Here is a 23855-nt window from a genome sequence, read left to right as displayed (position 1 = left end):
GAGAAACAAGGGGCGACACGGTGGTGTGGTGGTAAGCACTGTCGCCTTACAGCGAGAGGGCTGTGTAGAGTTTGCATGTTCTCCCCGTGTCTGCGTGGGTTTTCTCCGGGTTCTCCGGTTTCCTCCCACAGTCCAAAGACATGCAGGTGTCTCTGAATTGCCCGTAGGTGTGATTGGTTGTCTGTCTCTGTTCGTCTCTATGTGCCCTGCGATAGACTGGCGTCCTGTCCAGGGTGTACCCCGCCTCACGCCCGTTGTCAGCTGGGATCGGCTCCAGTCCCCCCGCGACCCCGACAGGGACAAGCAGTTGAAGATGAATGAATGGGAGAAACAAGACTCCCTATGCACAATACAGCTACGCTTCTTAGCAGAATTCTTTAAAAAAAAAAAGGCACTTACTGCAAAGAAAATGATTTATCTGTCATTGTTTTGATCTAATTTGAACCAGAGGGTTTATGTTTTGTCAAGGCACCTGGTGGATTTTGTGTGGGGTAAGAAATTAGACAAATCTCTGAGACTAGATGACGTATTTTATCATGGAAGAGCCGTCTGTAATGACAGACTTGGTAATTTAAAAAAAAGTCAGAAACATTAAAGTTCTGTATGTCAAATTTGGTTTCCCAGTTTAAAACTCAATTCTGCTCAAATAGATTTTCCATTCCCTCCATTCAAAAGTCTTTGGTGCATTTGTGCCCTGGTCTAATTTGGTTGTTAGAGATGTTTCGTGGGCACATACAGCACTGAGAGTGTTTGGCGATATCGATAGGTAACTGTGGAAGATAGAGAAATGAGCTGCTCGGTCATATGGCTTTTGAAATGGCTAAACTGAAGTTGGTGCACAGTGGGGTCATGGTACATAAACCCCCTGGAATGAGACTAGTCCTGGCTGGTTGAGCAGATAACTTGTATCACAGAGCCTCACAGAAAAGAGAGTTTAGATCTGAGTGTGCAAAATAGAGATCTCGTGCTCTCTCACACATCACCTCGTTATGATTCTAAAGAACAGAGGAATGCTCATTTCCTCATTTTAGGCACACACACACATACTCATTAACTAACAATTTCATGTGGTGCAAACACAGACACATCTGTCTCTCTAGATAGCCATATAGGGACATGCACTAATTTCCTTCTCTCAGCTGTTAGTGTTATAATCTGTTGCCAGGCAGATTAACGCCCATTGCCGCCTTTTTTACCTTTAAGGCGTTACCATCAGCCCACCAGGGTATTTAAAGCCGCTACCCCTAGACCACAACAGACTCGTCTGATGTATGACCTGGTTTGAGTTGTATCAGAACTTGTCTCCGCTTTGCAAAGTGCTCCAATAAAGATATTGGTGTGATCTCAAGCCATCGTCTCAAGATCTCTCCTTCTATCCTCCGATCAACGGACCCGGGGAGGTAACTGCAGGTTGATCTCAACATAACCCAATATGCAATCTTCGTTTCCACACCAATTTCTGTGTAAAAAAAAAACATTCAGTACAAGAAACGAAACAGGTTAAAAAAAACTCTCACGTCAGCCAATTTAAAAAAAAAGAATTTATGGAGAAAATATACAAATATATTTCACAGTCAACAGAATGGCATTTTAAAGGAATTTAATAACATAAACCAAACATTTATATAAAACAACTAGAAAAAAATAGGAAGGTTACAAACTGAACAGTTGCTGAATGAGCTTTTTGAAAAAGCGTTCCAAACCCTTCCTTCATATGTTACGCAAGCAAAAAGTAAAAGTACTAACAGTATCCTGAACCTACCTACTCCAAAAGCAAAATCAGGTGACTTCCACTAAAATAATAATTCTATTAAAACATTTTTGGGGCGTTCCAGAAGAAACCGGCATGATGAATCTTCCCAACTGTGCCCTACTTTGGCATGGTGAGACATCCGAGAGGAAAGTGTGACACCGCATCTTACTGATAAAGACGTCATATGTAAAACAAATACCTAAACCTAATTTTGTCTTCTAGAAACAGAAAGCCATAACAAGCGCTCTGCAGAAATAACTCGTTACCGTGTTAACAGGTAGTTTCACGGAGGAGTGTCAGTAAAAACCCCTGATCCTGGGGCAAAAAAGGAGTTTGCAGAAGCCTGGGATAGAAGTTCATTATTGGCTGCGGGCAGATTGTAAAAGACTGGCAGGTTGAGGCAGACTTGAGGCGTGTTCTGTGTCACTACGTAGTTGCAGTTCTGAGGTGAAGCAATTGTGCTGGTGCTGTACTGGTTCATGTCGATCCACATTTGTGAATTGTTAGCTGGAGTCGTGAAAGGAACGGCGCCCCTGTAGGTGGCCTCATTGCTCACTTTGCCATCTCCAGCAGCCATTGAAGCGCTAGACATCGTGGAGTACTGTCCGTATTGGAAATTACTCCCTGTGTATACGGGACTATTGTCTGGTGTTACATAACTACCAACCGCCCCGGTAAAAAAATAACCTGACTGTCCATTTGTGACATAAGCCATTTGGTTGTACTGGCCGTATCCCGCTGAAGCGTAACTGGGGCTCGCTGTTGCAGCTGTGGAGAGACCGTGAGGGACTTGATTGCCTTCAGTGTGGTCCAGTCCATTAAAGCCGCCCATAAACTGCTGGCGGTCCTGCCTGGTACTTACAATGGTGTTAATGGGCAACTGAGGAACCACAGTGGCGATAGTCTGTGTGTTATAGTGTGGCATCTGTTTTGGGTTATCGTTGTTTTCTGTACAATGGATGGCACTAGAGTGGGTATGGTTCGCATTTCCAAAGGCGCTCTGAGCATCGACAATTCTCTGGTGTGGGTCAACACTTCTGGCAAAGGGTAACATGGCTCCGGCTGCATTCGCTCTAGTCACTCCGAACCAGAGGTCTCCCCTCGTTGAAGCGAAGGAGTCAGCATTAGGGATGACATGTCGATTCTCGTGGTCAAAGACTAAAGGAGCTGCTGTTGGAAACATCTCTAATAATTTAGTAGAGGGTGGATTTTCTTTCAGGTTCACTTGCGGCCTCTTTAAATGCCGTCTTGTTTGATGTTTGTCCGTTATAGCTGTAGCCTGCACAGACTTTGAATCCCATCTTCTCTCTACATTCCTTTCAGGTGTACCGTTAGCGCAGAAGGCGGTCGTCTCACCAGTATCTGGAGCTGACTTGCAAGAGGACATTTGTACCTCTGACTTTTTCTCTTTCACCAGAGCGATTAGCTGTTCCAGCTGTGCCCAGTCCACATTGGGTAGGTTTTCTTCATCAGATTCAGGTCCTGCATCTTTCTCCTCAGTAGACACAAGGACGGAGGTCGCAGCAGGGTTAACAGAAGTGGACTCAGAGGCTGGGCCGTTGCTGAACTGACTCAAAGGTTCCTCAAGTCTTACTGGTGTTTTAATCGATTCAACAGCAGGTCTTGTCCTGGTTGGAAGGCATTCATCTCTTGGAGACAATGACAGGGTTCGACTGCTCTTTGGACAAACGGTAGAGGAAGATGGGGATTCTAAGGGCACCACCTCTTCCCGTTTCCCTTGCAACTCTGTGATAGGCCTCTGGAGCTTTGGGACCTGGGGTCTGGGTTGTGGTTGCTCTTGAGGACTGAGACGTGTTTCAGCACCAGGGATAGGAGAGACAACAGCATCAGCCTTTGAGGAGACACCGGTCACATCCTGAGGACGTGAAAGTCGTCTTCGTTTTACCCCATCCAAACCTCCAACCGTCTCTTCCAAATGATGTTTCTCAGTTTTTTGTCTTGCTCCTAAGCGAGACAGTGGAGAAGGAATAATACAAAAAAAGGGAACAGTTCAGAGAAAGGAGTTCAGTTGGTTATAAATTAAAAATGATTTCCAGTTGTGTCAGACTCTCAAAAGGGAAGCAGCCTTTCAGCTTTCCAGGCCCTCAGTGCTTTTCATTATTAACATTTCAAAAACACAGATCAACCGTAGATACACTGCATTACTAATTTTATTTCAATATATACATATTGTGTTTATATATATTAAAAACAAAGAGCATCACAACTCATGAATACAATCTTCTGGTTTTGGCAAAAACTGTTTATATGTTCTAAGTTACAGACAGACTTTCTGAAATAAGATTAAAAAAAAACATAACTGGAGGATGCTGTTATTTTGTTAAGTCAAGCAAGTTATTATCAAAAAAGAGGACCTCAATTAAATGGGGGGGAGGGAATACCATTGCAGCTTTGGTTCATCTCAAGCGCCTGTGCTGGCTGCATCTTCGTGGGAAGAGATTCTTCTGGACTCTGCCGGGCCGTAGACTGCTGGTCTGGGGGACAGAAAGCAAAACTGATGGCTTGTAACCCTTCTCTGCCTGTATTGATCATTTTAGTAAAGCTGCGTATAAGAACTAGAAACAAATGACCACATAACTGTGATAATGGGACTTACTCTCTTGTTGCAGAGCACAAATGGGTGGACAGTAGGCTTTCTCTCTCTCTCTGTGTCTCTTGATGTTTTGCACCATTTTTAAAGCTACAAAAATCAAATGGCACAGTTGACACTACATAACGGTATACTCCACACAGACCACACACCCTGGAGCCTAAATTAAGATGACTGTTACCTTCATCGAACGGAGCTGTCCGAACATCGTCGTAGATCTCCGGTCTCAGATTTATAACCTTTGTGAGAGAAGACAAAGGGCGTGAGTTTCCACAGTTGTGAAAACATAACAAATGTGGCTTGTTAAAATGACAGTACTATAACAAAAGTGTTGACTGTCTTTCTTGTTCTTCTGCCATGTTAAATCATTCTGAATCTGTCACCTTTTTATCCAAGCATGACAAATACGTTTTGTTAGTGTTCAGAATCGCAGGAGAGTAATGCCATTTTTCCTGCAGTAAATTTGGTTCCTTTGGGGAAACAGCCTCATCTCATGGGAAGGTAATAAAAGGGTCAAGCCTTGACCTTGTGGAGAACTGGCAGAGGCTTTGTTAAGCCCAGTTCAGACCAAATATTCGCAACAAGACAAAACCGCTTAAGAACATTGCAGGTAAAAGTTGCAGCGGTGTGAACAGACCTGTCATCTGTTTCAATTAAGTATTAGTTTGTAAGTGACTTGACCAACGGACTTTGGTTGGACTTCAGCTGGTTGAAATGTCAGCTATGGATGGAGGTGCAACGTGCGAGAGAGCGAGAGAGAGAGAATGAATAAGGAGGGAGCGCTGTAATCAAGAACAAAGCAGTGAATCAGAGAAATAAAATAATATTTTTAGTTTCATCACTACTATGATGTAGATGTAGCGTTTAGCCTCTCTCACTAACTCTGTCCTCATTTATATTTTATAATGCTAAAAATTATATCCAGCTACGAAAGAAAAGCCTGAAAAGTCGGAGGATAAAATGGAAGTACAGAGAGGCGTTTCTATGGAGATGTTACACCGTCTCGCCTCGTCTCACTGGTGTGAACGGGCAGGTTTCAGAACTTTGCAGACGTTCCAACTCATCTCGTCGTGGATCTTTTGTCTGCACTGGGCTTTAGGTTTTAATGACCAGAAAAGGCAAACGCCAATACAATATAGGGATGAATACAGAAAGTCCAGATGGTATTACCGTTTCAAATTTTGAATCATTTAAAATCTTGTCTAAGTACATTCACAGAAACATACTGTCCAGCATCAACCAAAGATAGCAACAGTCTCCTAGACTCAGCACAGGCTCAGCAACAAGGGTTTGTTTTGCGTCAATGACAACATGGCTAAGGGCAGGACTCGTCAGCCTTCTATTTTTAGTTTTTTTATGAGCTTGTTGAAGGAAATTTGATCCAAGATGGCCACGCTGCCTGCAGAACACGCAAAAAGAAAATCTATGCAAAAGGCCAAGTTATTTGTTTAGTTTATGCACACACAAAAAATGCACAGGGTTGCTATTTTTTTGTGGTTTTAAATACAAAACTTAGTGTGTATCTGTACCATTTGTAAACTGACTCCGCTAGATGGTATTATTCCAACAGAAGAACCAAGAGAAAAAAGCATTAGTAAGCGGCTAACGGAATTAGGGCTACCGCTGTCTGAAAATGTGTCTAGATCAGTTTTCTTAACTATAATCTTGAGAATGAAATTTTGATACTGGCCACTTTGAATGACAATTTCTTTCAGTGACAACAAATATGTGTAGTTACATCATTAACCATGCCTTACCCCATGGACATTTGAGATACCACACATATACACGGACCGGGTTACCTTCACGTCAGTCTTGTTGTAAGACTCTTGTTCTGAGAGCATCTCTGCGACTCCCTTTGAAATGTCCAGTATCATGTACGGAAGCAGATCCTTGCACAGCCAGAAGTGCGAGTCCTGAGGGTAACCCCTCAGCTGAAACACATCCATCTATCAAATAAAAAAATAAGAACAACCATGGGATCATGGGTTATATACTTTGGTTGTTTAAATGTATTTAATGCTTCGAGACAACACTCACTATGCAGTTGAGCCGGTGCTTAACGCTGACCATGTGTTGATAGATATCACTGATGAGGATCGTCTCCCTGCAGCACTCGCACAGGAAGAATGAATCCTGAGTTATCCACTGACACTCCCACACTGATCCCAGACCTGATGATGACAGGCCGTCTTCAACACATTGTACGCTTTTTGTGAAATGTCAAACTAAAATGGGAGTGGAATGTGTTTGTCGTGCGAGGATGGAAACACCCACCTATGACTGGTTCAGGTTGCTTCCCCTTCAAGAATAAGGACAAATAACTGAAGCTTGGAGTGTTCTCCCCTGTGACAAAATAACAAATAAGTACATTAAATGACACAAAAACAAAACGATGATGATTTACAAATCCTTTAAGATATCATTTGGAACATTTCTGCATTACAAAGTCTAAGAGACCTGCTATATATTTTGTTGAGTACATTACCCAAAGGTTCAAATCCAGAGAAATCCATAATTTTATTCAAGGTAATGGTGCATTACATTTGGTCACCTGTCAATGGCATCATATCCCCTTTACGCATGAGTCAGGGCTGTCATAAATTGACTTTCATCTAGTTTTAAGCAGCATTTAATTGCCCCCTGGGGATAAATAAAGATTTCTTGAATCTTGAATCATTTTTAGATCTTGGTATTTTTTTTTCAAGATTATTTTTGGGGCTTTGTATATCTTTATTAGATGGTACAGACAGATTGGAAAGGGGGTAGGGGTGGACTCCAGCTTGGTCATTTTTAACTTTGACTGTATTTTAACTGGGTGAAGGATTTCAGACGTCTGGATCTAAAGTTATCAGAGAAACAAGCTTAGCAAAAGTTAGCAGCAGCATTGAACAGCTATGAGTGTGTGGAATCTGTGATAAAAAACGATGGGGTCATATGTCTTACAGTATGTGTCAAAAATGTGAATTTTAGGATAAAACTGAATATTATACCTTCAAAATTGTTAATTAGCCACTGGATTAGTCCATCTGTAAATATGTTAACTATGATGTTCTGTGTAAGGCATGCAACTGACATACCTGCGTCTTGAATGCTCTGATTTGGGATCGGCTCATTTTGATTTAAGATCTGCGAATTAAGCGGGTCTGAAATCAGGCCAGAAGCTTCTGGGTCTGAACTCTTCACGCTCTGGGCTCTGTCTGACTGATCCACGGCAAGAGTTTCTGCCTCTTTTGAACAGGATTCCATTTCTGCAATAAGAACAGCGACATAAAAAAAGTGTTAATTTTTATAAGAATAGATATCTCATGGCTCTAGAACGACTCGTGTGTGTGTAAGCGAGTGGGGTTCGCACCTGGAATATGGACCGATAGTCTCTTGAGCTCATGTTCGTTCTCCTGCTCCGATTGGTTATCACTAGAAAGTCCTTCGTCCTGTTGCATGTACACGCCTGAAAGAAAAAAATGTGTTTAATGTAAATCCATACTTCCTATAGTTAGTGAATGACCTTTCCCCCAGACCAATGATCCAACTTCCCTGAACCAATTGTCTGAAGAAACCCTACTTGACCCTGCCCTGTAATAAGGTCTGTACCAATCGTGTGAGGCTACCATGAGCCTCTCGTGCGGACATACAATATCATTATTTGATTACAGATGCAGCACCGGAAAAGAAACACGATCCCTGCATTTCCATATTGACGAGCAGCCCAAACGAGTCGATTACAGAGCTCAGTTCTATTGAACCTCAATAGAACTGAACTCCAGTGGATTCGGTTATAGACTTGTTTGGATTGCCTCTCAATATGAACAGAACCGGCTGCCAAGGCTTCTAACGTTGTAAAACAGTCTCTTTTATTTAACTCCAGGTTATCTTACTACGTCGTTGGTGCTTCGTTTTATGTGTAGGGTCTGTTATCATGCTACTGCAGAGGTTTGGTGCTATTTTAAAGCAATATTCAATGTTAAAAATAGCTGTTTTGCACGCTTTTGGCGTTCTTCCCCGAGCTACTCAGTGTTAGCCATGTCTGGCTGTCAGTGACTGACCGGGATTTCTCTGTTAATAGGTGATCACCCAAAAAACTTGTCTCAATGGCTTATTTGATGTATATTCATGCTGAAAAAGACTGTGGGGTCCAATTTCCCCAGAGTTACACTTAAAGAGCCCGCCGTTTAAGTGCACTTGATGAAAGAAGAGGCCCTTAACTATTGAATATGATGTACTAGAACTGTCGAGCTTGGACCTCATCTGTCACCAAGAGTGAACAAAGCCTCCTCTTCACGCTTTTAATGACTAACTCTGCGCTCGTCAATCCAGTGCAGACTGGTTTATTGAAGCTTTTGTAAAAAGCGGCCAACAGCGTCAAAGACAAGGTTCTCTCTTTATTGTCATTTGTGTGTTCAGATATTTTTTCTTTCTAATAACATCACAAAAGACAAATAATGAGTTTCTCAAGCCGTCAAATATGAAAAGCCAGATAATCTCAGCACGGGCAACAACGTGTACAAATACGACAATAATCCACTCTGTAAACGTTCTAATGAATCACCCCGCAAAAGACAATTACAGATGCATTTCAACCTTAGATGGGGCTTTAAAAAGGACGCTCAGATTTACCGTCGTCCGGGCTGGTAGCTTCAAATGGACTGGCGGAGGGAACTTGCTGTCTGGAAACCTCTGCAGTATCGTCCGTGCAGGGCGATGAGACGTGCGAGAGTCTACGCTTCAGCATTGCTTTCAGCCTTTTAGCAGCTGAGGATAAACAGAGAGAGAATGAAGACTATGCATAAGGTATAAAAGTCATCTTTCTTTGAAATTCTTTGTTTTCCTCCCCTAGCACTTTTATAAACAAGCTCTATTTTAATGCTTATTGTGCACTCTGTATGACTTTTGAATTTATATAAGGTGCCAAATAGGACAAATTTAAACTGAGTTTCAAACTAAATACACACACAGGCTTACGTAGGTGAGTGTGGGGCTAAAACACAATTAAAATATTCCAGAAAAATTTAATTTTAATAAGATATCTTTACCTTCCTGCACTGAAATTGTTCGCAGCTCTTTGTACACATCAATATTCACTTCCAGTTTCTAGCAGAGAAGACAACACAATTAATAGCCATACCAAGTTATTTATTTAACAAGTTGCGTCACACCCTTAAAGCAGGTTAACAATAAATACAAATCAGAGTGTGAATTTTTTTTTTAAATTTGTGAAGATACTATAGCAGGTCACCTGTCGGGGCTGGAATCCCACATCTTTTTCGACCTCGGCCAAGTGGGTCACTATCTTATTCAACTTGCTCTGCAGCTTTTCCGGCGTGGCGGTCCACGAGGGGTACTTCATTTTCTAGTAAGAACAGCGCACAGTCAGCATCTGTACTACTGGCCTTCCTACATTTTCTACAAGACTTTTAAAGCACGCACCACATATTTATACTTGTGGCTGATGCTGAACGGGTGCTCTGAACCGGTCGTCCAGACCGAACACACCAGACAGAAGATTTGCAGCTTTGCTTTACATTTCACTCGAATCAGCTGGTTTACGCCTGTAAAGTAAAAGAAACAATGCAAACCTCTTATTAGAATCAAAAAAGACACCAATTCATATACAGAGGGGGGTAGGAACGAGTTACATTTACTCTGTTACGTAAAACAATTCACGTTTTTGAAGTGAACTGTAATGAGTTTAATGGAGCATGGTTTTCTACTTTTACTTGAGTGGGGTAGAGGAAACTCACTACTTTGCTGTGCACACAGAAAAGAAACCATTTTTTTTTATGTGGACAATATCAATGATGTTTCAACCACAGACTGTCTTCCTCAGGTTAAAGTGAACACGCTTGTAGGTATTGAATAGGAAATTACCTCACTACTCGTTATTAGAAACTAGTTATTTCCATGAAAACTTTTATTTGAGTACAGTGTTGGCTGCTTTACCCACCTCTCTTCATACCGACTTGCTTATTGATTCCTGTATCAACAATTATAATAATAATAATAATAATAACAACAACAATACTCACCGACAGCAGAGGGTTCCGTTATTTTATCTTTCTTTATATCATTGTGTCCAGACCTGACAGTCATGTGGGGAGCTGCAGGTGCTTTACTCTTCTGAACATTTGGTCCAACATCAGCGGTTGACCCCACTGAATTCATGATATGCGTCATATGTGTGTCATTGGATTTGACAGAGGCTTCAGTATTTTCACATTTATGAGACGTTTTAGTCATTCCAGCACGGGCCGCGGATGTCACCGCAGTTTTGAATGCACTTTCAGAATTTTTGCTTTCCATTTTGACGGTTTCACGCGCTGTTCTGGATTCTGCATTAGAGGCGGGGGCCGCTTGATGTGAAGTCGCTCGAACTTTGGCTGCAGCTCCACTTCTGCTCTCCGGCAGTTTGGTCGAAGATGCAGCTTTTGTGGTTGAGGTCGCACCCGAGATGGCGGATGCTATACACTTAGAGGTGGTTGCTGTGCATTCGTAAGCAGTCTCTCTCAGTTTGGTGGTGGTTGTAGTAATACAGCTGGGGGCGGAGGCTTGATGTTGGGAAATGGGTGTTGTCGAGTTGGTGGCGTCTGGAGGAGAATCAGAAGATTTGGGTGAAAAATTGGAGATGGCGGGGTTGGTTGCAGCAGAAGTTGTAGTTGCTGCAGTTGAGTGGGATGTCCTTGCTACTTTGGAAGTGGTTGCTGAAACAGGCAGGCAGGTGTTAGCGCTGTTAGCTGACTCAGACACTTTGATGTGGGTCATTTTGACCTCTTCAGTCAATTGAGAGGGCACTTTGGTTGTATTGAAGGTGGATTCAGTCACACCAGACTCGGCTGGAGGCAGCGAGGATGGTTGTGCTTCAGAGTCATCATCGATCTCCATCTTCAGCACCATATAAATGAAATATAAAAACATATTCAGTAGCTGCACAACCAAACAGGCTGATGAAAAGGCTGACTTACGCCAAAGTGTCTGACCTTGTAGTTGTCCGTCAGAGAACAGAACTCGTGTAGAGCACGAAGGGTCACTGACGTGTCCACGGGCTGGACGCCAGACAGAGCTGAGGTTGAAGCGAGCTCTTTCCCAGGGCCCTGCAGATCCTGATGTGTCTTTACTGTCTGTATGGCTGTGTCGACGACAGATAATGCAAAATGTGCACCGTGTGTAAATGCTGACCTTTGTTTTCACCTTTTAACTTATTCAAATTGGCTTCAAACAAACCTACTCAGAACAAAGCAAAGAAAAGATGCAACCTTACCTGACTGAAAGCTCTGTTGTGAGATATTATTGTAAATCTTGTCATCCAGATCAACAACCTGGAGCCAGGAAATAAACAACAATTAATCAAACTAAAATCATTCGACTTTTTTTTTTATCTCAGCTCTATCACCAACATAGCTTTGCATTTATTTATTTTTAAAAAATATCAATTTAAATGACAGTTCTAAAAATGTCACCAAATAAACAGAACCAGGACCAAACCTGAGCCTCTCCGTATCCGTTTTCTTGTTCAAACAAAGCCGCCAAATGTCTGACCGTCTTCACCGTGTGAACCGTTGGTGGTGGTGCGAGTTTCTGTAACCCCTGATGTCAGAAACATACAAATGGGAACACATTAAAACAGAACATCTTTTGTATGTATAAGACACCGTACAAACTATACTGTATATTAAAAAATAGAAAAAGTTCGGAAAAGTAATGATTGAATTATTATGGCAATGCATTTCAAGTTATTTCAAGTTTATTTATGGATAACCCCTTGAGATGGACATCTTGTTTTCGAGGGGGTCCAACATTAAACATAAAAGACAACAATACAGAGCAGAGCTAATGAATGGGCGGCCCGCGATGGAATATTTACAGGGCCTTTGAGTGGAAGCCTGTGTGAAACATGTTGACTGCTGTCCTCTCTGATCTCAGCGCATCAAACACCGGCCCGCTGGGAGACACGACGCTGCGCACGCTCCCGCTGCACTCTTCTTCATGGGTTTCTGAATCCTCTTGGCAACAGCTCACCAAGCTCCACCATGTTGTTCTCAATCGTTTCTGTCTGGTTAAATCACCACCGCAATGTCTCTTTCTACTCTGGTGAATTGACCTTTCTTTTTTTCAGAGAATGAACAGAGAAGTGTTTTGTTTCTGTCACTGTGAAGCCTGTGTTTACTCTGCAGCCATATCTGGGTGTAAAGAGGATAAGTTGAGAAGGCATTTTCAGAAAAATCATGCTAACTTCAACACAACTTTCCCACTGAACTGTGAAAAGAACACTCTGAATTTACGTTTCTTTAATTTCTGTCAGTCCAGTTTTTGATGAATAAACTAATGTTTCATATGTGCTTGTCAGCCTGGTAGAGTAACTAGTAACTGAAGTAATCAGATAAATGTAGTGGAGTAAAAAGTAGAACATTTCCACTGATTTGTAGAGGAGTAGAAGTATAAAGTAGCATGTAAATAAAATAAAGGACAAGAGCCTCAAACTTGTGCTTTAGTACAATAACTGAGTGAAAACCTCTGGTTAACAGGTTTGTTCATTATTATATAAGTATTGTTTTTGACAAGGTAGTTTCACTTTGAGGCCTACGACTACTATTTACATTGATAAAATAAAGACAATATACTGTATGTACTCCTATGTCGCTGCATTGTTTTACAATATCCATTAATGTGATGCTCATATTTTTCATGCCCCTCATTTTGGATCATCCAAAGAAAAAATATAATAGTATAGAGGCAATATAGATAAAGAACTACATACATACAGACTGAAGACTTTAGCTTCTGTTAGTGTAACCATCTTTTATATGTTTTAAATGACCTATGTGTTTCAAATTTTTCATACGTTTTAACACACTAAGACAAAACGCCAGAACATCCAAACCTATCCTTTAACACTTACTCACCACTAGAAACATCCGCTGGTGGTCGACTCTGGTAACATGAAGGACGATGTTCTTCTCAGGGATCTTCATGGAGCAGCACTCGCAGAGGTAAATGGGGTCACGCTCGTCACTACAGCATTCAATTAGTGAACTTAAGCCTGGAAGATGTATTGTTCAATGTTAATACTGTGTTGTAACTCTCGCCCCTTGGTTAGAAACATCCTGATTTAATTTGAAAATTAAGGAAACTCAGGTGAAAAAAAGAATCAAAGAGTTATGAGGAGTCAAAATGATCCATCAATGTAACATTGTAGGAAATATTGCCCTATATGTCTTCATCAAAATAAAGGGGCCACGATTCGTGATGACATCCCTAATGCCAGTCAGCTCGTACTCATTGAAGAGTGGAGGAAATGACGTCAAGGTCAGACAATGTCAAAAAGGAAGTTTGTCAGTTAACTAAGACAAAAGAGCTCTCTCTGTTTCCTGGGAGACGTGCTTTGTCGCCCTCGGGGAAGCCCCTCTCAATGAAGCCTTTGACATTTTTATGACAGGAAGCAACTTGCTGAAACCTGTGACATTTTTGTGGCCCTGAGCACAGTTTGCGAAACTCCTAATCTGATAACGAGACAGAGACTCATTTTTAATATGTTCTTAACAAACAACTATTATAGGAAGTGTGAACTGTGTTGAATTCACATATTTGGTGCAGTTGCTTTATTCATAGGAAAACCGATCTCTTCTTTGGAAACAACAAATCCTCTGACGACCTTTACTGCCAGCCTGCACCTCGGGAGAAGACCCGCTGTTCAGCGGAGTTTGGTGAGATGCATTTGTTGGTACTTAAATGAGCAGATCTGGTGACCAATGGCCCACGATATTAAACTTTACTTTCCATAAAAGGTATGATCATAGCTTTACCATGCCCATTCATTTTCTGTGTTGTTCTCATGTGTGTCATTTCATGTGATAATCTATCATGTATACAAAAATAGTCCTAATTTTGTAGTAAAACCCCCCTAAACCCGAGCTGTTGTCTGTGAGCTTTCATTGTATTTTGCAAAGTTTTGAGGTCAATGTTTTACGAGAACAAACGTTTTTAGAATGAGATTGACAGAAATTGATTGATACAATTGATACATTTAATTGATAAGAGAAACTGATAGAAAAGGATATTTTTAATTCTTGCAGGTGACTAGGTTTCCATCGGGCTTAGTCCACATTACCCGTCTATACAGTGGTGGTGCCCCTTTTTAAAAAGGAATAATTAATTAGCCTAATTAATAAGGTGATTAATTTATTACAATAAACGTGCAGTTCTCCCTTCTTTTCCTACAACATAAACAGTGGACAGTAACTGACCAAGTATTCTACGATATAGCGCACGAGACTCATTAATCTTTCAACAGATGATTGATTTGAACTGACCTATGACAGACTCTCGGCTCTTCCTCTTCACATACTGCCACAACGAATCATCTTGTGGGTGGTTCACGTTACAAGACGCTGTAACAAACAACAGACCGAGACATTTTCACAAAATATCCTAATAAAAAATATATTAATATTCCACAATAAAAAAACATTCAATAACGCATTTACAAACCTTTGTCCTTTGCGGTCTCATTACTTGATTTGCCAGGTTCTCCCTCGTCTGTCACCTCCTTTTGTTTGCTACTTTGCAAGTTTAGGGGTTCTTCACCAGGTAGGTCGTCTTCGGAGGTGATCTGCTGCCATTTATTTTCTTGCTTTATGTCCACAGTAGGACGTAAGTTGTCGTCCTGTGAGGTTTTCTTCTTTTGTGTCAAGTGTGTCAGGGCGTCTTTGCCACTTTGGCTTCTCTCCTTCCCATCATTTTTGTCCGTGCCCTGGCAGCTTTCTAGAGTATCCCCACTTCTCGCCGTAGGCTCTTCCCTCTTCTCCTCCTTTATCGCCTTGCAGGTCGTGCTACCTGCATTCTTTATCTCCTCAGTTTCCTTGCTTCTCTTCCCTGAGTCACTCGATACAGGAGTCTCCTTGTCGTTTCCCTGTACTACCTTCAGGGTTGCTCTGCAGACTGAGGAACATACATGATGTTAAAAAACGAATATGATATTAAATTACAAACTGTAGAACTAATATTTTCCTCTGTGCCTTGGTGTAAATGTACAATACTTAAAAATATTGTATACATTGTTCCTTTGTTTATATTCATATTTTTCTACAATTTGTTTCTTATTGATGCTTCTATGTTTGCTATCTACTTTGCTGCTGTAATAAGGAAATGTCCCCTTTGTGGGACTTATAACGGAATATATTATTATACACATTGTACTAAGCAGTTAGCAATAATACAAAAGCAACAAAAAAGCTGTCAAATTTGAAGATTTGTAACAACAGATTTATAACATTTTATGACTGAATCAAAAAATAAAATTAACCAAAATATCTCCTCCCATGGGAGACCAATCAGAAAAAGTTAATGTTTTTATAGACGTGCTAGTACCAGGATCCTACTGCAAATGAAGCATCAACATGACTAAACATCAAAATGTAAAGTTTGTATAGTTGGCTCCACTTACCCAGCTTTATACCAGGAATTATTACGTTTCCAAGCAATTCTTTACCCTCTCTTTTCCTTGCAGATGTCAGGATTTGTATTGCTGTAACAAAATAGTATAATACTTTTCAAGGATCCAAGTCCGAGTTACAGATGCCACTGTGGAACATTCATTGCAACATAAACACCCACCTCTGTCATAGGGGCATGGCTGCCAAATGGGCCTGTCCAACTTTATTTCCTTTAAACAGACAAAAGCATTGGCGCACGGCTAGGAGATGCAACATGAGGTTGGTACGGAAACTTTTTCATCCTGGTATAAATTACCTGTATGTGTGATATTTCATGAATACGGGCTGCCTGTTTTGCCAAATCCAATAAGGTCTCTGCATCAGTGTTGGGGTTCAGGGAGCCTGGGTGGAAACGCTCCTACACACAGAGACGCACAAAGCACAAATACGCTTAGTCTCCTAACAGTTGGTTTTTGTGCCGTACTTAAGACACACTTGCTTGGCAACATGTGTACAATCATCTAAAGATATCCGAACATACGTTTTTTTGACATTACTCAAAAACATTAAAAATGTTCCCTCGACATGGATACAGTGGATTTAGTTGCTTTTCAGTGGTACAGTTTCAACACAGACTCCACATACTTCTCAACTCTATGAATGTGATTTCACATGTGTTAGATCAGTGGTTCTCAAACTTTGTACATGACGTACCACCTCAGAAAATATCAGGCTCTCTCAAGTTCCACCACTGAGACCAATGTTAAAATACAGCAGCGTAGGCCGACACTATTCAGCTACAGACAGGAGGGTTTATTACTAATCAGAAGATTTTTTTTTATTGTTGACTGTCTTCAGCCTCAGTAGCATCTGAACTGACATGTTGGTGTTTTCAAACCAATCCTCTGCTGACTCTCTTCCATCACAGTTAGGCTCATAACTCATGAACGTGACAAGTATATTAATTTAGTAATGAATGTTTCCTTTATTTAATTTTGGAGATTACGTCAAGTACCACCTTTTCAGCATGAATATACATCAAACATTGAGACAAGTTCTTTGGGTTAACTATTAACAGAGAAATCCCTGACAGTCGCTATCAGCCAGACGGCTTACACTGATAACAGCCCCTACACAAGAAACGAAGCACCAATAACGTAGTTAGAGAACCCGGATTTATCAAAAAAGACTGTTTTACAAAGCTACAAGCCTTAGCAGCCGGCTACGTCCATATTGAGAGGTAGTCCAAACAAGTCATTACAGAATGCACTGGAGTTCAGTTGTTTTGAGGTATATTAAAACTGAACTCTGTAATCGACTTGTTTTTTCACTCCACGTCCGGGCTGCAAATAATACGCGCATACAAATCAGCCGCGTCTGATGACGGCAGCTCTCCTCTCATTGATCTGTGCACTTGTTATGGGGCTAGGTTAAGGGTTTAGTGGCTCTGGAGAGCCCAGGGGGTCCGTTAATGTACTCTGGCTAAAGTAACATTATTAGAACCTGAAAAAATGTTAAACACAGAAAATCATTATGTTTTACCACCACCAAACAACCTATTAACTGGATGTCCACAACGTCTACTTTAAATGCAAACTGATTACTTTATGATTTAGCAAGGGCAAAATAGACATACACTCAACTCAGTATTCAAATCATCAATTAAATGACTTGAAAGGTTAATCATCAAAACAATTTCTAACTAACAGATCTATAAAGGGCTGAGGCTGAGTGGTTTTGATCTTATCCAAATTTGGGAGATGAGAGGGCTTCAGATGTCCGGCCGAACATCCAAGCCTTTGAGGGTGGACACAGCCCGAGAGGGCAGCTCCAGCTCCGTGCAAAGTGCTGTCCGAACTGTTATCCAATTCCCAAGGTTGAGCAGAAAAGTATTCCAATGTGAATTGTATAATCCCAGTGATTGGGTTATGGTTAATCCGTTATGCATGAATCTTCTGATCTTGTCGAAAAGCTTTTGTAATCCTTTTCATTTCATTAGGTTGCTCAATTACTCTCACTCGTTTTAATTTTCAACTGTTGATGAATCAGAAGGCGAAGGAAGAACCCCAGACTTCCCACAGTTACTCCACTTTCTAACCAAACACTCCCACCTCCTTTCAACCATTAATCACGTGCTGCCTCAGGGGAACTGGTTCCTCTTTTTGTAATGGGTCTGTTAACTGCTTTAGCTGCACCTGGGCCTCTTAACGTCTTGTCTTACTTCTGTCTTTTGCAATTATCAGCTCTCAGCCCACTACATTACTCTTAACACAGACTTTGATTTAACTGATTTGACTTTGTGCGTTAAATGCACATGCACATACACTTAATTAGTTATACTGTGAGAAAGCAGGTTACAATCATAAGATAACACTTGATGTTACTATAAACACCCCATTACATCCCAAGACTGTATGTTATTGCCCTCTACACAGTCTCCCTTCAGGCCGCTACAGTGGTCTCAATACTATACTATTCCTGACACCATGCAAATCTACAGTAACTTGCAGTAGCGTAATGTAAAGACACTAATAAAAAGGCACGGTCACATGCAATAAAATGGGTGCATTATTCCAGGTTAAAAGAGAATCTCAATAACTCTACAGCAACAGTGAACTCTCATTACAATATTTTTTTTGTGCCCAAACTAATTTTAATCCCACAGATACAGGGGAACAGGTAACAGTTTGTAGATAAAGTGCTTCTTGCATTGGATCTTACCAAACATGACTTACTGAGGGTCGATAGGAGCATAGGAGTCCCCATTAATTGAAAAATAAGAAGTGAAAGAACAAAAATACTCACCAGAAATGTTGCAACGTGTTCCCAACTGAACACATGAGCGTGACATTTATTGTGCGATAACATCCTCTTACAGAGCAAACACAAGAGTCCAGTCCTTGTTCGAGAACGCTGTCCATCACACACGTCGTGCATGATGAGGAACTGCATGCCTGTAACGGTGAGGTAGAGAAAAGTCAGAAAAGCCCTGAGCATTTCTGACTTTTCAGGAAAGACCTTTGTTCTCTACGACGGTACTCACCTAGCAGAGGGAATCTGTCATTTTGTTGGAGTTTGCTGTATGTTTCATGAGCTGGAACTGCACAGATATAAATGCAGACCAACATGGACGAGTCAGATGAAAGCAATCACGTTCATTCATTTTATTTAAAAAGGCCAAAAACCGTATTTTATTACTAACCGCCGCGCTTTAAGATTGTGTGGTATGGGCCAAGTGTCGTCATCGCTGCAGACAAAATCAAGAAAAATGATTTCAAACTGCTTCATGTCGAACATGACCAAAAGAGCTTCAAATCACAGTAGCAGGGGTTGCAATTTTGTAATTAAAAAAAAAAAAAAAACGAGGGCAGAGAGGAACGATACAGCGATTAGCCGCAGCTACCTCTGAATAATTTGACGCAAGATCAACTCCAACGCCTACCTTTTGGGAAACAAAGTCCAGCGAGGCTCTGAAACAGCCAGTATGGGAGATCAAATACCTGAGAAAGGAAACATTCTTTAATAACGAATGACTAAGGAAAATCATTCAGTGTACAGAATATGACTACAAGAAACTAGCCTCTTCATTCTATTAATCTTTACTATGTAGTTATTGCCTTTTATAATTTTAGTATGGACACTTTAAAGCTCCTGAAAAAGACTTCCTGTTATAATCACACTTTTGCAGTTGTGGTTTTTATGCACCATGGCACTAAAACTTAATAAAATTAAACTCATTGTAAAATGGTTTAGCATAAAAGGGGATGAAACCTCTACCTGTGTATGTGTGCTTTAAGACAACGAGGATATACATAAATAGAGAAATGACTTGCATGTGGAGGAGGTTAAGGATTAAAAGAAATGTGGACAATACATCCTAGGCCGAGAAGTCAAGCCACATTAAGAAATGTCAACCGTACATCCCGATTGTTAGGGTTGAGGTGTGTTAATTCAGTGCTATAAGAACTCTCAGTGTAATGCTGATGGTGGCTCTTACTTAGAAGTCATAAAAGCTTTTTTTCGGGACATTGTGTCTGCTGGTGCTTTGATAGCCAACTCTCTTCTCTCTAGTAGACTTAAATCTGATCATCATTAATTAACATAACAATATCTCTATAAAGATGTGAACACCTTCGGGAGAAAAAAAAAAACTGGTCAGTTCCAAGTTCTTTGGCATTTTACCTTCAGCCTCATGTAAGTTGGTCCTCTTTCCTTCTCCTCTTTCCGTGCCGTTGACTTCAAGAGAACTACATCCAGATTCTTCCATGCAAAAGTCAGCCGCCAAGGATTTAGGTGCAACTTTTTAGAATTTAAGACAAAAGCTGGTTATTTGAAACCAAAGTATATCCCAGGGTAGAGTGTCTGTTTTTAACTGCATTACTTATACTCATTTACTCATACTGTTGGTAAATGTCTGTCACTTTAATTCATAGAAAAAATGACACATGAAACTAAAAACCACACACACACACACACGCACGCATGCACGCACGCACGATGAATAACTTACCAATGTGCGTATGAGATGTTTCAGAGAGTTAAAGTGTTGTCTCATTAAGGACTCGCGGAAGCAGTCCTTACAAGCAAAGCACAAATAAACAGGTTCCTCCTGAAGCTGAGTGCTGACACAGGCGACAACCAGCGGAGCACCTAAACAAGCAAACAATTAATACTTTTAATATTTTACCTTGAGACAAATTACAAAAACAGGATGATAACAAGTGGGTATGCTCACCGATAAGTGGTTGATGATTTTTAGTCAAGCTCTCTTTGAGGTAGTTGTTTAAGCCCAGACACGGTTTCCATTCTAACGCTTAAAGGAAGAGAATAAACATTTTTTCTAAAATTAGAGCATACGTTAAAATCAACTCAAACCATGAATCAAGTTAAAGAAAAAAGATCTGCAAAGATCAGTGTGAGACGCTAAATCAGTTCTATCACATTAGACATGGTATGATCACATTTAAGTGTTGTAGAGGGGTGTCAGAAGGAGTTGTGTACCTGTTTGGTCGTCATCACCATCGGCTCCTGTAAGAACGGGGGGAAGATCATATCTTATTTAAATTTAAATGAGCTTAACAATAAACATTAATGAGGAACTGTACAATACCTCTACGAGAGAAATCCTTCGCCTTCTGGGGAAAAACATTAGGGAGAGATTTTAAAAGTATGTAAAGTTTTCACGCATATCAGTGATGATCACAAAGACTCTGTAAGAAGCTATGAAAATGCTGCTATACCTCTTTGTGTTTCTGCTGTGACACGTGTGTGCAGTAATGATGTATACTCAGAAAGCTTGTACTGCAGTTCTGCCACAAGGGAGAAAAAAATAAACAGTACAATTCACTGCATTAAACAAATTTGTGCTCTCTGTTCCCCACAACCCCGACCGGGACAAGCGGTGAAGATGAATGAATGTTCCCAACAACATAAATAGTATGAGGTATAGTAATAATATCCAGGCTATTGAAGTGCAATCTACAATTTGTTACCTGACAATGTAGTTTGTACGCTAATGGTGCAGATGCTGCAGGTGCTGCAGACGCTGTCGATGCTGCAGGTGCTGCAGATGCTGTCGATGCTGCAGGTGCTGCAGACGCTGTCGATGCTGCAGGTGCTGCAGACGCTGTCGATGCTGCAGACGCTGCAGGTGCTGCAGACGCTGTCGATGCTGCAGGTGCTGCAGACGCTGCAGGTGCTGCAGACGCTGCAGACGCTGTCGATGCTGCAGGTGCTGCAGACGCTGCAGGTGCTGCAGACGCTGCAGGTGCTGCAGACGCTGTCGATGCTGCAGACGCTGTCGATGCTGCAGACGCTGTCGATGCTGCAGACGCTGTCAATGCTGCAGACGCTGCAGACGCTGTCGATGCTGCAGGTGCTGCAGACGCTGTCGATGCTGCAGGTGCTGCAGACGCTGTCGATGCTGCAGGTGCTGCAGACGCTGTCGATGCTGCAGGTGCTGCAGACGCTGTCGATGCTGCAGGTGCTGCAGACGCTGTCGATGCTGCAGGTGCTGCAGACGCTGTCGATGCTGCAGGTGCTGCAGACGCTGTCGATGCTGCAGGTGCTGCAGAGGTTGTTGATGCTGCAGATGCTGCAAGTGCTGCAGACACTGTCGATGCTGCAGACACTGTCGATGCTGCAGACGCTGTCGATGCTGCAGAGGTTGTTGATGCTGCAGGTGCTGCAGATTCTGCAAGTGCTGCAGACGCTGTCGATGCTGCAGACGCTGACGATGCTGCAGACGCTGACGATGCTGCAGACGCTGACGATGCTGCAGACGCTGACGATGCTGCAGGTGCTGCAGACGTTGTCGATGCTGCAGGTGCTGCAGACGTTGTCGATGCTGCAGGTGCTGCAGACGTTGTCGATGCTGCAGGTGCTGCTGACGTTGCAGATGTTGCTGGTGCTGCTGCAGATGCTGATGCTGTAGAAGTAGTACAATACACTGCAAATAAAAAAAACATAGCATTGAACGGTTAATTCCATATTTACCAGACGCAAAACTGGTACTGTTTTGTGTGAATCATCCGAATGTGATCCTGGAGACACCCACTGTAGCAGGAACTAATACAGAGGAGGTTTTGGGTGATTTCATCGCTACGATATTGTTGCAACCGTGCAAGATAAACAGAAATATACCAGTTTGTAGTTGAGATCAAAAAGCCAAGTTCAAAGATGGGTGTGCTCCAAACAAGGGCCCCAGCAGTAGGCATTTAGGAATAAGGGAAGGGGCCATTGCCCCCACTTTATGCCCTGGGCTCCATTTGGTGTAACAGCTGGTGTGATCACATCGCACATTTTGATCTCAACTACAAACTGGTATATTTCTGTTTATCTTGCACGGTTGCAACAATATCGTAGCGATGAAATCACCCAAAACCTCCTCTGTATTAGTTCCTGCTACAGTGGGTGTATCTGTAGTGCCGTTTTGTCTGGGCTTTTTTTTTTTCAGAGAAGAAATTGATTAAATCGTATATTTTTTGGAATACATATATATAACCGTTACGTAAGAGATAGTGGTGGCCACAGCAGTGTTTTTTCCATATTTTTCCTTGTTATATAAGATTTGGTTCAGGTGATCACATAATCAGTACCTTGTTTTTAAAGTAGAGCGGGGTGTGTTTGTGTTGGAATGGCTGCCATACATGTAGGGATGCCGATTCAAGGACATTTTGAAGTGGATCTCACTGAGATTTTTGTCATTTAAATAAGAATCTTGTTGACAGAAACACTTTGCTTGTGACTGTCCAACGTGTCCAAGTCAAAGAGAGTTGCTTCATTGGTCCAACTAGTTGTAATACATACCCAGCTTGTTCCCTGGTCTGATGGTTGTAATCAAGCTGCTCTCCTTGTTTTCCTTTCTGATGGATTCCAGTGACTTCAAAGCTGCAAGCCATCATAGGCTCAATTAGTATAAGTACGTTCAAAAAGATACAACTGAGGCATTAAAATAAATACCAACCTTCTGCATAACTAAGGGAATTCACTGATGCAAATTTGAGCGGCCCCAGGCTCATTTGCTGTAACAGAAAGTCATAAGGTTTTATATTAATATGAACAAAAGCATCAACTTCGGAAACCAACACTATTGACTTTGTAAGATACATTACCTTCATTTCAGTGTTTTCAGTGCTGTGAATTTCCTCTGTCTGCTTTGCAAAATTGTGCATTATGCGGACAAATCTTGAGCAGTGATCCTTGTAGGTTTCCTTCGCCATCAGAGTTGACGGGTGCCACGTTTTCTGCACAGATTAAATACTGATGTGAATTACACACCCCACTAGAAGAAAAGCAAGACCGATTTTAGTTTTTGCGGATTCATTTGTCAACATCAGGACAAACACCTATAATCAGGGTAGAGATATAATGCAGAGAATGCTGGAGTCAACCAGTTTCCTTAATTATGAATCAAATCTCGCAAGTGCTTCTTGATAATGCCTCGGGGTACCTGGTTGAATGTAGTGCTGTTCTACTTCGTTACTTCTGATATCCTGGAGCATTACACACAATTGCATGATATTATCTCACACAATTACTGTAAAAAGGAATTAAATTATTTTAT

General features: G+C 41.5%; 1 protein-coding gene across 1 annotated transcript; it reads right to left on the bottom strand.

The window, feature by feature from the left end:
- Nucleotides 1–1727: 1727 nt before the first annotated feature.
- Nucleotides 1728–21349, bottom strand: LOC310955352 (uncharacterized protein). The gene is made up of 34 exons (XM_083925164.1): nucleotides 21283–21349; nucleotides 21031–21099; nucleotides 20901–20925; nucleotides 20792–20818; nucleotides 20526–20603; nucleotides 20301–20440; nucleotides 19973–20089; nucleotides 19233–19290; nucleotides 18993–19037; nucleotides 18834–18890; nucleotides 18596–18744; nucleotides 16107–16208; nucleotides 15972–16020; nucleotides 15802–15882; nucleotides 14847–15296; nucleotides 14669–14746; nucleotides 13262–13398; nucleotides 11844–11945; nucleotides 11620–11677; nucleotides 11339–11487; nucleotides 10391–11243; nucleotides 9792–9913; nucleotides 9601–9714; nucleotides 9398–9455; nucleotides 8982–9116; nucleotides 7720–7815; nucleotides 7445–7615; nucleotides 6642–6710; nucleotides 6405–6538; nucleotides 6167–6313; nucleotides 4546–4603; nucleotides 4371–4454; nucleotides 4156–4248; nucleotides 1728–3718 (listed from the first exon to the last, which is right to left on the bottom strand). Exons 6-34 carry the CDS (start codon nucleotides 20343–20345, stop codon nucleotides 2037–2039), a joined length of 5493 nt encoding a protein of 1830 aa, XP_083781290.1. The 5' UTR covers nucleotides 20346–20440; nucleotides 20526–20603; nucleotides 20792–20818; nucleotides 20901–20925; nucleotides 21031–21099; nucleotides 21283–21349; the 3' UTR covers nucleotides 1728–2036.
- Between the last annotated feature and the right edge of the window lie 2506 nt (nucleotides 21350–23855).

Source organism: Echiichthys vipera (assembly GCF_963691815.1).
Source record: "Echiichthys vipera genome assembly, chromosome: 13".
NCBI classification, from domain to species: domain Eukaryota; kingdom Metazoa; phylum Chordata; class Actinopteri; order Perciformes; family Trachinidae; genus Echiichthys; species Echiichthys vipera.
Note: the sequence above shows the minus strand (reverse complement) of the source record. Positions and strands in the feature narration are given on the sequence as shown.

Bases quoted from the DNA above. Each gene is read 5' to 3' on its own strand.
- LOC310955352 (XM_083925164.1), bottom strand. From the start codon at position 20,345: ATGAGACAACACTTTAACTCTCTGAAACATCTCATACGCACATTG. The intron at 13,399-14,668 runs GTCAGTTCAAAT...TACATCTTCCAG, and splicing joins GAGCCGAGAGTCTGTCATAG to GCTTAAGTTCACTAATTGAA. The intron at 11,678-11,843 runs GTTTGGTCCTGG...TCCTGGCTCCAG, and splicing joins ACGGATACGGAGAGGCTCAG to GTTGTTGATCTGGATGACAA.